At 41.9% G+C, this 16,021-nt stretch overlaps 1 protein-coding gene and 1 long non-coding RNA gene across 2 annotated transcripts; one reads left to right on the forward strand and one right to left on the reverse strand.

Annotated features, from left to right (window-relative positions):
- Positions 1-6,105: 6,105 nt before the first annotated feature.
- On the reverse strand, positions 6,106-7,128 carry LOC130989062 (uncharacterized). The gene is made up of 2 exons (XR_009090438.1): positions 6,866-7,128; positions 6,106-6,345 (listed from the first exon to the last, which is right to left on the reverse strand). It is a non-coding gene; the product is annotated as an uncharacterized LOC130989062 (long non-coding RNA).
- A 3,302-nt stretch (positions 7,129-10,430) lies between these two features.
- On the forward strand, positions 10,431-11,888 carry LOC130990749 (uncharacterized). Its single transcript, XM_057914978.1, has 4 exons — positions 10,431-10,551; positions 10,684-11,143; positions 11,264-11,497; positions 11,846-11,888. Exons 1-4 carry the CDS (start codon positions 10,431-10,433, stop codon positions 11,886-11,888), a joined length of 858 nt encoding a protein of 285 aa, XP_057770961.1.
- Positions 11,889-16,021: the final 4,133 nt, after the last annotated feature.

Raw genomic sequence — 16,021 nt, forward strand, 5'->3', positions numbered from 1 at the left:
CTCGGACTGTCCGTCTGTTTGCGGATGAAACGCTGTACTAAAATTTAATTTAGTACCCAACTCTTTCTGCATGCTCATCCAAAATCGTGAAGTAAACTTCGAGTCTCGATCTGATGTGATCGTCTTCGGTACTCCATGCAATCGCACTATCTCTCGGATATAAATCTGAGCTAACTTGTCAGACCCATAAGTAATCTGAATCGGTACAAAATGTGCACTCTTCGTCAATCGATCGATAACTACCCAAATGGCGGTATTTCCTCTTTTTGACTTTGGCAGTCCTGTCACAAAGTCCATGGCTATATCACTCCATTTCCACTCTGGAATTTCCAATGGCTGTAACTTGCCATAGGGTCGTTGGTGTAACGCTTTCACTTGCTGACAAGCTAGACATATTTCAACGAAAGACGCTATCTCACGCTTCATTCCTTCCCACCAAAACTTCGTTCTCAAGTCTTGGTACATCTTCGTACTTCCTGGGTGCGCGGTATAAGGGGTGTCATGAGCTTCACTCATGATTTCATTCTTCAACTCCTTTTTATCGGGCACACACAGTCTTCCCTCAAACAAAATGGCATTATCTGCCGCCTCTTGATAATTCTCCACTTTTTTAGTTCGAATCTTCATTCGTAACTTTTCCATCTTCTCATCCTCTCTCTGAGCTGTGACTATTCTCGTTCGTAAGTCAGGTGTAATGCTCAGTGCAGAAATTACTATCTCTGTCGTTTGTGGTGGTATTACTACCTCCAAATTCATCTTCTTGAATTCCTTGATCAGGTTCTCTTCTCGAGTAAGGAGAAATCCTAACTCTCCCTGATTCTTTCTGCTCAAAGCGTCAGCTACAACGTTAGCTTTTCCGGGATGATAATTTATCCCGCAATCGTAGTCCTTCACCAACTCTAACCATCTTCGTTGTCGTATGTTCAGATCTTTTTGCTCAAAGAAATATTTGAGACTTTTATGATCAGTGTATATCTCACACCGTGTTCCATAGAGATGGTGTCTCCAGATCTTCAAAGCATGCACTACGGCTGCTAATTCTAAATCATGCGTCGGATAATTCACCTCGTGCGGTCGCAGTTGTCGTGAAGCATACGCTATAACTTTTCCTTCTTGCATCAGTACACAACCTAGACCATGCTTCGATGCATCAGTGTACACTGCATACTCTTTGTCTGCTTTCGGAACAGCTAAAACTGGGGCAATAGTGAGCCTCTTCTTCAGCTCTTGAAAATTTCGCTCGCATTCGTCCGTCCAGACGAATTTGACTTCTTTCTTTAGCAGGTGCGTTAATGGCTTAGCGATTTTTGAAAAGCCCTCTATAAAACGTCGGTAATATCCTGCTAATCCCAGAAAACTGCGAATCTCGTGCGGTGTGGTTGGCGATCTCCATTCCTGTACCGCTTGAACTTTCGCTGGGTCTACCTCAATTCCTCTCGCGGAAACGATATGGCCAAGAAAATTAATTTCTTTAAGCCAAAACTCGCATTTGCTAAACTTCGCATACAGCTTTTCCGCTCGTAAACTTTCCAACACGATCCTCAAATGCTCTTCGTGTTCTTGTTTACTCTTCGAGTAAATCAGGATATCGTCTATGAAGACTAACACAAACTTGTCTAAGTATTCGTGAAAAACGCGATTCATGAGATCCATGAATACTGCCGGAGCATTCGTCAAACCGAAAGGCATAACTATAAACTCATAGTGTCCGTATCTTGTACGAAATGCCGTCTTCGGAACGTCTTCCGATCGTATTTTCAGCTGATGGTATCCCGTTCTCAAGTCAATCTTTGAAAAGGTGGTCGCTCCCTGTAGTTGATCGAACAGATCATCGATTCGAGGTAACGGATACTTATTCTTCAACGTCACTTTGTTCAGCTCTCGATAATCGATACACAACCTCAAGCTTCCATCCTTCTTTTTAACGAAAAGAACCGGTGCTCCCCACGGGAAAACACTAGGTCGAATGAAGCCCATATCTAAAAGTTCTTGAAGTTGCAGCTTCAACTCTTGCAACTCAGCAGGGGCCATTCTGTATGGTGCTTTCGACGTCGGTGCTGCACCAGGCTCTAAATCGATCGTAAACTCGAGTTGTCGGTCTGGGGGTAATCCTGGTAAAGTCTCCGGAAAAACGTCTTTGTACTCTCGCACGATCGGCACGTCATCAACGTTTGCCTTGGACTCGTCTCTCTGGTTCAGATATACAACGTACGCGGTTGTATCCTTCCTTCGCAAGAGCTTTCTTGCTTGCAGTACCGAGATGATCGGTGTCTTCTTCCATTTTCCCTCAATACCAATGAAGGAAGTAGGTTCTTGGCCAGGTGGCTGAAAAGATATCCGTCTCTCCTTGCATTGTATCTTGGCATGATTCTCCTCTAACCAATCCATTCCCAAAATTATATCCAAGTGCCACATAGGCATCAATCTCAGGTTTCTAGCCTCGAGCTTAATCGATTCTAACTTAAATTCTAAGTTAGGGCATACGTGCGAAACCGTAGTAGTTCTGCCTATAGGTGTGGTTACTCTTAGAGATTGTGGGGCAGGCTCTACTTTCAATTGTAAGGTATCGACACAAGTATGTGAGATAAAAGAATGCGAAGCTCCAGTATCAAACAAAACTACGATAGGCACTCCTTTCAACTCGCCTATACCTGTCAAATTTCTTTGATTCTTCTCTGGTGCCTTCTGATCCAGTGCAAACACCCTCTGGTGATGCTGTTGATTTGCCTGCGGGGCTGGTGGTTGCCTTTTTGACTGACGCGGTCGATAGGCTTGCTGTTGTCGTTGTGGCGGAGGTAGCGGTAAGATTCCATCCATTGCTTTGAGTTGTGGCCGGAATTGGTTCGGTCGTCCTCCGCTCCCACTTGGCTGACGATTCGGACACTGGTTCGAGTAGTGTCCAACTTTTCCGCAGGTGTAACAGGCATTCTGTCCCATTTTACACTCTCCCAAATGGAGTTTATTGCACTTCGGGTAAGGCGGTAATCCTCGCGGTCCTTGAAAAACTGCTGCTGGGGCAGCTGGGCCAACATAAGGTCGTTTATCTCTGTTCGGAAATTGCGGTGGCACATTCTGACTCTGCCACGGCTTCTTGGGACCTTGACTTCGGTCATCCCATTTTCTCTTGCCCTTTTGGCCTTGTCCAGCAAAAGGATGATTTCCCGATTGAACATTCGGGTTTGATTATGGAATCGAGCCTTGACTCGGTCTCTCTGGCTGCATTGCCAGTTCCATGTCTAGCGCTCGGTTTAAAGCCTCAGCGTAGGTTAGCGCACTCTGACTCGCTAAAACAACTCGTATCTCTTGCTTTAATCCGGAGCAAAACAGTTCTGACATCTTTTCATCTGTATCCACTCGATATGGAGCATATCGGGCCAAATCGCAAAATTGTCGGTCATATTCAGCTACCGTCTTACTCCCTTGCTTCAAATTTACAAACTCCATCTCTTTCTTCTTTCGATAGCTTCGGGGTATGTATTTCTCACAAAGAGCTTCTTTGAACTGCTCCCAGGTAAGAGCTGCTATCTGCTCCTCGTTCATCGTCTTCTGCTTCGCTTCCCACCAGAAATCTGCGGATCCCTTAAGTTGATACGACATACACATGAGTCGCTCAGCGTCATTACATCGAAGGAATCTAAAAATTCTCTCCATACTTCGAATCCACTCCTCGGTTTCAGCGGGATCTCCTGATCCATTGAATGTTGGTGGATTTTGTCGCAGAAAAAGTTCCTCTACCCTCCTTTCTTGTTGTGGGGGAGGTGGTGGCGTGGGATCTCTCTGCTCCTCTTCCTCCTCTTCTTCTCGATCTATGTTCCTTCTGTTCCCCCTTCTTCTCGGAGGCATACTAAACAGGAAAAGAAACATATAACTATCGGCCTCAAAACTAGCCGTTCGTCATAAAAAAAAAACAAACAAACGATTTCTGTTTTTCTCACTTCGCTTCTATATCTCGTTTGAAAAACTTAAAACTCTCAAAATTCTCGTCTACTCAATTTTTCGTCTATCATCGATCATTATTCTCATCAACCTCTATTTCTCGTTTATCACTATGCATCAGCATCATCATCATTCTCAAAACTCTGATAAGGAAGGTAAAACTCACTAATCATCAACATCTCTGTATATATATATATATAGGGAAAATTGCCTCTCTCTCGAGGTCTTTTACAAAAGTAGGATCCTATATACAACGGTCCTAATACTAAAATGATGCTCTAGCTATACAAGCATCATAGGTACTAAGCACCTATAGATATATGCTATCTACATATACACACTATACTATGCCTCTCTACATATATATATATATATATATCAACTATGCATCTATACATATATGCGCGTCTACTAAATACACGATCACCAGTCGTCATCTCCTGCAATCCTGCTCGTCGCCTCGTCATAATCCATGTCCTCACTCGGCTCCGTCTCCTCGTCCTGCTCTGCCTCCTGACTCCCGTACTCGTCAATCAGTCGATAGACGCTGTCATCACTCGGCTCATCCTCAACGTCCGTGTCCATCATCGGTCCAAAAACCGGCACCTCGGGAACAGGTACCCATGTCTCAACTCCGTCGGCTGTAGTGTGACGCTGCAACGGCTGAGTCCGTCCGTATCCGACCGTCATCTCTGGAGTCTCCTCATCCGGGTCCTCCTCATCACTGTCAAGGAGTATGGGCCGAGAACTTCCCTCCTGGGCGTCTCGGGACGGTGGGTATAAAATCGAATGCATATATGTCTGAAAGGCCAAAGTGCCAGGCTCAGGTAGCGGGGCAACCCTCGGATATGGATCGAAGGGGACATACTGCATCTCAGGCTCGGTGGAAACAATCGGCTGTGCCAACTCAACCGGTGGCAGTGGCGAAGATGCCGTCGTCGGTGTCCAATCCCAAGGCGGTAACTCGGCATTGGAAAAAGGAATGAGTGATAGAAACGCAAATGGGTCATGCTCTACCACTGGAGAATATGTCTCAAAGATAGTCGGCTCGGAAACAACAGGCTCAGATAGAACTGGCATCTGATCAACCGGGGGTGGAGGTGCAGTCGGAAATGGCTCATCGGGAAGTGGGGGCACAACAAGTAGCTCCCTTCCCTGGGCTGATCCCTCTAACTGTCCATACGGCGGTGGAGGTGGCTCGTCAAAAGCAAAATAGCGGTGGCTCAACGTCGCGATGAAACCACGGAAATCGGCGCTCACTAACCGCCCAAACTCAGTCCTCCTGATATACTGCGGCACCAGCGAAGCCGCCCAGTCTTGCCATCCGAGTGGCAACTGTGGAATCAGGTGAGTAATAGCCTCAGCCTCGTCTATCCCATGGGCACTAGCCTCCAACCAGCGTCGGTGGTAGTACGCTAGAAACTCCCCAAGAGTATCGCCCTCTCGCAGTCCAGTAGTCCTGAACCATCGGCGCATCGCCTCGCTGTATCGTCTCTGTATCGATGCCTCCTCTTGACTCTGCATCCTGTAAAATATCACGTTCATTAGAAAATGGATACGAAACTTACTTGGTACATCTCAATCAACAACATACTCGTCCTCGTTTGATATGGTGGGGCATCAGCTATACTAGCCTCAACATTTCTCCTCATATTCCACATCAACTGCCTCATATCAGATTTCATCCTCTCAAACAATTCCGTCATCAAAACAATTCATAACTCATTAGTGAAACAAACTCAACTTTCAGTCAAGAAAGCGACAAGAAACAACATCAACTTCTTACCTCGTTTAAGCCGGAGGAGATGGGGTGCTGGGGTTTCGTTTCAAACTAACTTTCTCAAATTAGTCTAAGAATTCAAAGTAGACTAGTACTCAATTTTAAAAGAGTAGAAGCAACCAAGGGTTCAACTTAGTCAAGCAATAGACTCAGAGCAGATGACCTGCTCTGATACCACCCTGTCGCAGCCCGAAAACCCGACACTAGTAATAGTGGGGTACGAGTATCGATACGACTATTTTTAAAGAATAAAAGATAAGAAGAACTAGGTGAACGTCATGCGGAAGCTCACGTAAAAGCATGCTAAGGAAAAACTTCATAAAATTAGCCTAAGGGTAAAATCGTCAACATTGTCATAACTTTTTAATTATTAGGAATTTCACGAACAAAAACAAAACACGTATAGTTCATTTTTCATAAGGAAGCATAATTTGCAGAGTATCGCAGCAAAAGGCGAACCGATTATATGTATGAAGACACATAACCGTGAGTGTATCGCTTGATCTCAAAAGAAACTAAGTAATTCAAACATCAAGACTCTATTATCATAGAGGCAAAATAGTAATTTAATTTACATCATTTGAAACTCTCCCCCATCAGCACCAGTCCAATCTCACTCCCAGCTTAGCCTGCACATTTAGAAATACATGCAGGGCGTGAGTACATAATACTCAGTGGGCAAATGCCGAAATACAAGAAAGATGCTCTTAGAGCTATAGGTTTGAAACTTGCCACATCTCAGCAACACACAGAAATAAATTAGCATTTAAAAGAATCTGTGCATGCAGTTTTCATAATCAACATCATAAATAAGTGTCTGCAGACAAAGTATACGTCATGTATGTACCGCATCTACAACTCATCATCATAATTAAGGTACTGAGAAGTAGGCCTCCCTCTCAAGTACCGTGACCGGCCGACCCGAAGACGGCTCACAGTCACCTCTGTGCACAAAATCCCGCTTGTGGCAGGACCGAATTCGTCTCATCAGTAGAGGGTAACACACAAGCTCAACATCAAAAATTGGCAAGTCAAACAGTTCTCAAATATCATTTATCTCAAAACATTTGTTAATCTCATAACATCATTATATCATTAAATCATTTTAGAAAGCTCGGATAATATTTGTATACTCAAAATATTGCCCACCTGAAGTCCTTCGCTTATTCTGGAAAGAAATCAGGCAACTTACTTCTTCGTCTCGCTCGGGCCTTCATATGTCATCATCACATCGTCATCGTCATCGAAGGTTCATGTGATAAAACAAACCTTAGTCAGAAACTCAAATTCTAAATCCAATCTCTTCTTTACTCTAACTTCTCACTCAACATCTATTTACCCGTTAAAACTCAATCCCTAGGTATACTTGGCTTCTAAGGATTCACACGTCCAATTTTCGACTTAACTCTCAACTCGACTCAAACTTATAACAAACAAGCACATAAACAAGTATAAACACTTAGGCATATTAAAACACACATAGACAAGTCGAAAACAAGCTTTACTCTGCACTGACTCAACTTTAAAACCTCACCAGACTCTGTACAGAACTCTCCTGGGGTCGTAACTCATACCAAAAGAAACCTCTTCGAGTCTAGTTTCATTTAAAAAAAAGTAGGATCAAAAACCCCAAGTATTTTAGGAGATATGACTGTTTTACTACAGTCTACCATATTCGGCAGTTTTTAGCAACCGAAACGTTTGATTTTTGAAAAATAGTAAACGTTGTCAAAACGGTCTGAAATTTGGTGGGTACTTAGCTAGGACACTCAGGTCTCAACCATAAAACTTTGGGTTCCAGAATGCTAAGGAAAGCTACTGGAAACGATGACTCTATTGGCTACTCACCGAACAATTCGGCAGAACGTAGCAGTTTTAGTTTTACATTTTATAAAAATAGCAAACGAAGTCCAAATGCCTTGAAATTTTACCGGTGTGCTCAAGACTCTCAAATATACCTACCATAAAAGTTTCAGGGCGTTTGGGTATCAAGAACCCCTTGAAAACAGTAGGTCAGTGTGTCGTGAAAAACGACTCCGAAACATACACACAAGCAAACATGCTCAACTCAACATTTATACAAAGCAAACACATCAAAACTCATTTTAAGCACTTAAAGCACTTAAAAACATTCAAATACATCAAAATACTCGTAATACTCAATCTCGACTCTTTTCTTACATCATCCACTCAAATCTCATAGAAAACACTTCAACGAACATATCTAACAAATTCCTTTTCAATTTCATGCTCGAAATTTCTCAAATACTCAAATATGATCATTTACATCATATAACTCATTATTCTCATATTTACTCTCTTTTTATCATAAAAACTATATTTATTACATTTTTATGAAAATCCATGTATCAACATAAAACTCTTAGCAAAACATGGATAAAATTCTCATAATGATCATAGAGCAAATAAACCTCATTTTATAAAGCATCAAACTCACATCATATAAAAACTCAAAACTCATACAAACTAAACTTAGTCAAAATTTTATTTAGCCTACAATAGACTTAATCAAAAATACAAAGACACTACTATCATGCTTAAAAACATATATCCCAAGCAAAAACACTTAAATAACACATAGACTAAAAAGTCCTAACTTTTACTAACTAACTCTTTGAAATTTTTACAAACACATACAAATCTTTAATCTACTCATAGATCTTTCATTTTTAACCAATTAATCTCACATCAAAACCATCAATTCACAAATAAGGGCATATATACACATATCCCTAAATTTTAATAAACTAACCCACATCAAAAACTCCAATTGACATCATATACTTAAATTAATCCATCAATCATCATCATCTACACCTCATAGACTCATTTATATCATCAATTCATCATTTAACTCATTAACTCAAAAGTTACCATTTTTGGGGTAAACTAACTTCCATCAAAGTTTCACATCTCATGACACATATTTCACAACATATATCAAACATCAATACACATCACATAATCTCTCATTTTTCACCCCCAAACAAGAAAAGAAAAAGAAAAATTTTGAAAGGGGTGAAGACCCACTTTTCAAAAATTTGGAAAAGAAAAGGGAGGGGTGATTTTCTTGCTCATCTTTCAAAAATACACTCACACAATCATCTTTCAAACAAGATTTTAAGGAAAACATGGTTACTTACCCAAGTTCTTACCAAAATTTCACACTTTCTCACTCTAAAATGGAGGCTCTTCTTCAAGGATTCTCTTGAATAAAAGTGGATAGAAAGTGTTTATGGAAGGTTTTAGAGTGGTTTGAGGTGTTTGGTAATTTTGTTGGAAGCTTCGAAGGTTTGCTCTAATGGAGGAAAATGGTGGAATAGAGAGATGAGGGAGATGAGTGATGATGGGCGAAAATTGTGTGAGGGAGAGAGGTGATGTTTCGAAAATTTTAGTGAGGGAGAGAGAGGAATTAGCTTTGCAAGATTGTGTTTGATCTAGTGTATCTTTAAAGAAGATTTTCAAATCTTAGGGAATATTTGCAATTAAGGCATGATCTCTCTCTCACTCTAATCTCTCTCTAATCTCTACACTCTCCCATCTCATACTCTCAATTCTTTACTCTCTCAATTCCATACTTAGCAAAATTGAGACATATAACATATGGTATGGGAAATTAAATAAAGTGTGAAGGGTGATTAAATAAAAATCACAAAACTATGGTAAAGTCACTCATTAATAAAATACCATAGTATAATTATTCATGTGACCAAAATAATGATCATAGCACTATTATTAGTGCACTCACTCAATCATAATATTCCTCTTCGTAGGAAAAATAATTTAAAAATATTATGTCCGGAAAAATTTTCATAAACCGGCATCATTCGATTTCTCGATAAAAATAACCCATACTTGCTTTGGAAACTCAATCAAAATTCCAAATGCTAAGGTCTCGAATAAAAATCATAATAACTCGGTCACAGTGACACACATCACGAAAATCACATAATCGATCAGTCACGTAATTTCACATAATGTCACATTAAAGCAGTCGGCAAACAAACAAACTAGACATCTCTCGGACCGACTCTTTTCATCAAGGTTCTCACTCTTTCTTCCTCGACTCTAGGTTAGACTCATTATACCTATTCTCTTTAATAGGTCAATCAAACTCTGATAACTCAGTATCTGTTAAATTTATTCCCGGTAATCGGAAATAAAATCTCAACTCAATTCAATCAGCATTTCTATCTCAGCTCATTTCTCGAATCTCATCATTCTAACTCTATCCTCGGTTTAGTCACTCGTATCTCTATTTAAAAGACAATCTGTCTTATCTTGGTCATAAAAAAAAAAGAAAGTCTCACATCTCGACATCTCAGTTCTCTCAATAGTGTTAAGACACTATCTCACATCATAGGAAAAGTACGGGGTGTTACATAGTTTGACAGGACCGGCCCTCCAGTGGTACACTAACCTTCCCAATTATTCTATTTCAAGTTTTGCTCAACTAACCGATATATTTGTGCAGCAATATTCTAGTAGCAGGAAACTTGAAAAGATATCAGAGGATCTTTACGCCGTGATCTAATGACATGACGAGTCCCTTCGAGACTACATAGGTCGATTCAACAAGGAGTAGGTGTCCATTACAAATTGCAGCACCCAGACAACGATCACCGCCTTTCGAAAGGGTCTCCTGCCCGACTCGGACCTCTACAAAGACCTCACCAAATACCCTTGTAGAACAATGGAAGACGTCCTCGCCAAGGCGTGGGCACAAATCAAGTGGGAGGAAGATCAATACAGCCATCACCGATCTTCACCAAGCAGACACACTAGAAGAGATTCCAGGGTGGATAGACGGACGAGTGACAGGCGGTGATCTGAGCCTTACCCACCCCCACGACAAGAGTACAGAAGGAGACAGTATGACCACCCTTACGAGTCACGACCACGTGAGAGGGCAAATATACCAGAATACAACTTGTCTATCTTACCAGCCGAGGCGGTCGAAGCTCTTAAGGGGCTCGGAGACAAGGTCAAATGGCCAGAAAAGTTGAGGACACCAGCTGATCAGGGGGACAAGTCAAAGTGGTGCAATTTCTACGCTGATCTCGGACACCGAACAAAATATTGCATCGCATTGAAGTTAAAAGTGTCGCACTTACTAAAGCAAGGTCACCTGACTGACCTCCTTACCGACAAGGGACGTCAAACCTTGCAACAAGGCCAAGATCGTCAGCAAAGCAACACAGATGTCACCCCGCCTAGACCACCGCAACCTGATCGAAAGGTGAACGTGATAACTGGCGGATCAGAAGTTAGTGGAATCACTCACTCGGCAGCCAGGAGACACACCAGGCAGGCTGGACATTTACAAGCTGAACATGGCAAAGCCGAAAGAAACGCAACCATCCAGCCGGCACAAACCATCTCTTTCACCACATCCGAATCCACCAGGTTACTTAATCACCATCATGATGCTTTAGTAATTTCAATTTGTATTGTAAACTGTTTAACCAAGCGTGTACTAATTGACAATGGTAGTTCTGCCAATGTCCTATTTTTGTCTACTCTCAGGGAAATGGGAATCGACGAAACTAAGATCATAAGGAAGATGACCGTTCTCGTTGGCTTTAGCGGAGAGCAAAAAACCACACTTGGTGAAATTGAGCTACCCGTCTATGCTGAAGGGGTCAACCTATGCACGCGGTTCCTAGTGGTGGATTCTCCATCCGCTTACAATGTCATTTTGGGTCGACCATGGATACACGAGATGGGGGCTGTACCGTCCACCTACCACCAAGTCCTGAGGTTCCCGACAAAGTGGGGAGTTAGGGAGATTCGAGGAGACCAAAGGGATTCCAGATCATGCTATCAAACAACGATGAAAGCAAAGCAAGCTGTCTTATAGCAATTACAGCGAAAAGAATCATTCGACCCCCAACCAAGTCAGCCCGTCCAGCCTGACCAACCTGATGCAGTGGAGTTAGATGAAGTCTCCATTCATCCAGACTTCCCGGACAACAAAGTTCGGATTGGAGCACTGCTGGAACCCTCTCTCAGAGAGAGACTCCTTCAATTTCTCTCTGAGCACTATGATTGTTTTGCTTGGTCCCATGCGGACATGACTGATACTGATCCTAATATTATTGTGCACAGGTTGAATGTCGATCCCGACTACCCTCCAAGGAAGCAAAAGTGAAGAAAATTCACCCCAGAAAGGAACAAAGTCATCAACGATGAAATCAAGCAACTTATGGACAACGGACTGGTCAGAGAGGTTCAATACCCAGACTGGCTAGCCAACGTGGTGGTCGTAAAGAAAAAGAATGGGAAATGGCGAGTGTGCATAGACTTCACAGATCTGAACAAGGCGTGCCCTAAAGATTCTTTTTCATTACCCCACATAGACATGCTTGTCGATGCTACAGCCGGGCACGAGTTACTTATATTCATAGATGCGTACTCCGGGTACCACCAGATACTGATGCATCCCGACGATCAGGAGAAGACGTCATTTATGTCCAACATAGGCATCTACTGTTACAAATATATGCCATTCGGACTGAAGAATGCTGGAGCAACCTACCAACGTTTGGTCAATAAGATGTTTGAAGAACTATTGGGAAGGACAATGGAGGTCTACATAGACGACATGCTTGTGAAGTCCCTACGAGCAGAAGATCACATCGACCACCTCCGACAATCCTTCAATATACTTCGTGAGTATAACATGAAACTTAATCCGACTAAATGTTCATTTGGTGTGACTGCAGGAAAATTCCTTGGCTACATGGTGACACAAAGAGGAATAGAAGCCAAACCGGCTCAAATCGATTCCGTACAAAGAATTTCATCTCCAACATGTATCAAAGATGTGCAAAGACTTACAGGAAGGGTGGCGGCCCTTAGCCGGTTCATCTCAAGGTCATCAGAGCGATGTCACCCGTTCTTCAACACGTTGAGGAAATCTAAAACATTTGAATGGACATCGGAATGTGAGGAAGCACTCAGCCAGCTGAAGCAATATTTAACAAAGCCGCCACTTCTATCCAAACCAAAAAATGGTGAAATATTATACATGTATCTAGCCGTGTTAGAAACAGCAGTCAGCGCGGTCCTAGTTCGTGATGATGAGGGCAAACAGTCACCAGTCTACTGTGTTAGCAAGTCATTACTGGATGCGGAGACAAGATACAGCCTGCTGGAGAAGTTAGCCCTAACACTCGTTCATGCAGCAAGGAAACTCCGTCCATATTTTCAGCGCCATCCGATAGTGGTCCTCACCACATATCCTTTGAAGGCCATCCTTCACAAACCGGAGCTGTCCGGCACACTAATCAAGTGGACGGTCGAGCTAAGCGAATATGACATATCTTACAAACCGCGCACTTCACTAAAATCACAGGTATTGGTCGATTTTATAAATGATTTTACGCCTAACCTTTCGATACAGGCAGACAAAGAGATTTGTTGCCTCACCGAGGATGAAGCGCTAGGGGCGTGGAAGCTCTTTGTGGATGGGGCGAGTAACAGACATGGAAGTGGACTCGGGATAGTCCTTTCATCACCCCAAGGTGACAAAATGGAACAAGCAGTCAGATGTGGATTTAAAGCAACCAACAATGAAGCCGAATACAAAGCAATGCTAGCCGGTCTTGCCTTGGCCAAAGAGTTAGGAGCCAAGAAGATCAATGATGCATGCCATGGAGGCCCAAGTTACGTTGCATATGTGGGCTGATTTAATAGAGTCTTTTATTTTGTTTTATCTTATAATTTTCGTGGCTTATGTTAGGGTGGCTGAAATTAGGCCTTAGTTGAGTCAATTTTGAGTTTTATACCTTGTTTTGACTAAGAATATGTTTCCTTATTATATTATGAGTTATTTTCCATGTTTATTCTCCTAGTTTGGTAAGGTTTTCGCATACCTTATTTGTAGTCCTTATGATGGACGAAAATTAGGGCTTCTTTGCTTGGTAGTTAAGTTGTTTCCTTCTTAGATTAGGGTTAGTCTTTGCCTATATATAGGCCTTCTTATGTTGGATGAAAATTAGCCTACTTTTATCAATAAACTTTTGAGTTTTATTTCTCTCTTGAGATTTCCGAATTCCTCTTGATTATTCCAAGACGAATTCAATTATCGACGTAACGGCGAGTCTACCATCTCTCATCGGGTGTCATTCAACGTCCCCGAGTTGCTGCGTCAACTTCACGTTGGGGTTTAGGGATCCGTTCGCCTAAATCATTCCGTGGGTTAGATTCAGAGGTTTCGGGATTTCATCTTCTGTTCGTTTTTCAAGTCTTCCGTTTGCGTGGTGTTCGATTGATCGGCAAGGATCATATCATTTGGTATCAGAGCCGCGTTTCGTATCCAGATTTTCGCAGAAATCAAGTTCTGGCAGTCTTCGAAAAACGGTCATAACTTTCTGTACAGAGCTCGGATTAAGGCGAAACAGGTGGCCACAGAAAGCTCTCTCGAAGACGAAGAAGTCGTATTTCTCGGCAAAATATGATTGGAGGAAGTTTGATGCTTAAAACGAAGTGTTGAAGTTGGCAGACCTGTTCAGCGACGAATTGATAAATTCCTAGGAATTCTTCAGGAGTATGACTGGAGTCGATTTGCCTACATATATGGTGGAAGAGCTGTAGAGAATCATAGAGAATGCGTTTAAGCCTATTCATGAGAGGTTAGATTCAATTGAGCAATCTCAACGGAGACCGGATCAGAATTTTCTTCAGTCAATTAGGCGTCCTCGAAGGGGTCTTATGAAAGAAGAAAAATCTTACGAGGAAGAGTTCGAGAATGCTTCTCGACAATTTTATAGCTGTAAGAAAAGGCGAGATGAAGCAAGGGATCATGAGAATATCAAGTTGAAAAATATTCCATCAATCCAAAAGAAACACGATCATAAATCGTATCTTGGAGGGGAGTGGGATAATTTGATCTATGAAGAGAATCAGTCATTGCCAATGCAACAACTAGAAGACACCGTCACTCTCAACCAGACAAGCCACCGTTTGAATCCAAAGAAGATGAATGTTGAAGTGGAAGTCGTGGCGTATATCAATGAAGAGGCATGTTTGAATCCAAATGAGTTGGTGGAAGTTGATATCAACCTCTCGGTTGATGTCAAAGATGATGAGTCTACTCCTAAGTTGCTAAAATTGAAGGATTCAAGTGACGAAGTGCTTGAGGAATCTACTCCAACTACTTTGTGTTTAGCCCTATTTTGTGATGAATTTGTGGGTGTTTACATCTTATATTGACTTTTATTTTGGTCTCTTTCACTCAAGAGTTGATTGATTTGAGCTGTTGTGCTAATTTTGTTGTCTCAGGATTTTATGCTCAAATTGATTGATATGTGGACAAAAATAAAGTCAGGATTTAGTTGAATGGTCTGAAGAAGAATCGAAGTTCATCTCGATACGAGTTCGTAGGCGAAACCGGATCTAAAATCCGACTTGAAACGAGGGAGAACGGACCAAAACAAAAACGCTGCGCATTGCAGTGGCCGGCGCCCGCCGTGTCCATTCTGCGAAGGGCATAGGCGGCGGCGGCCGCCCAGGCGCCATGGCCGCCTGCGCGGTCTGCCAGTTACGTTTTTGAGGGTTTAAAACCCATTTTTTAGGGTTTTGGGCGCCCATTCTCGACCCATCCAGCCTCCACCTCTATTTTGACTATATTTTCTTATAGTTTTGATAGGGGAGAAACACATTAGAAACTCTCGGATTACGTTAGATCGTTGTTTCCTTTCATCAATTGTAAGTTCTATCTATTGATTTATCGAACTTTACAAGATTTCTTGGTTGCTCTTTTCCTAGATAATTTAATACATTTTGATAATGATATCTAGCATCGATTTATGCTTTGTTAATCTTATTGCCTAGTTAGTATAGTTAGATTGTTGGTTGATTTGTTAGAGTAATACTCCGTTGAAATTATGTTGCTTTTTGTTTACATGTTCCCTACGATAAATCATGATTAGTGTTTGCCATAGATTTTCATGCTTGTTTATTTCCCTTGCCTAGATAATTATTGCTTTATGATTTTGGATTTAATTATTGCTTTCTAGATTGTTTGATTAGAACCCTAGTTCTTTACGTTGTCTTATTGCTTTCTTTGCCTGCTTCCTATCTTTCGCCTAGATAGATTTATATGCTTTATTTTAATTACGCATTAGTTAATCGGAGAGAGAGTGTCAGACCCAACCTTCTGATTAGAGTGTTTAGGTTTATTTCCTGTCTTCTGTGCGTAGCATGATCAGAGCCCTGTTTAGCCTTCCTTGAGAGACGACTTGGGTTAGCTTATTACACTAGGACGACCTCGTACGATTG

The sequence above is a fragment of the Salvia miltiorrhiza genome, chromosome 6 (assembly GCF_028751815.1).
Source record: "Salvia miltiorrhiza cultivar Shanhuang (shh) chromosome 6, IMPLAD_Smil_shh, whole genome shotgun sequence".
NCBI lineage: Eukaryota > Viridiplantae > Streptophyta > Magnoliopsida > Lamiales > Lamiaceae > Salvia > Salvia miltiorrhiza.

Coding starts and splice junctions, on each gene's coding strand:
- LOC130990749 (XM_057914978.1), top strand. CDS start 10,431: ATGGAAGACGTCCTCGCCAAGGCGTGGGCACAAATCAAGTGGGAGGAA. Junction 10,552..10,683: donor CAGGGTGGATAGACGGACGA/GTGACAGGCGGT, acceptor CTATCTTACCAG/CCGAGGCGGTCGAAGCTCTT. Junction 11,144..11,263: donor ACCACATCCGAATCCACCAG/GTTACTTAATCA, acceptor GTCTACTCTCAG/GGAAATGGGAATCGACGAAA.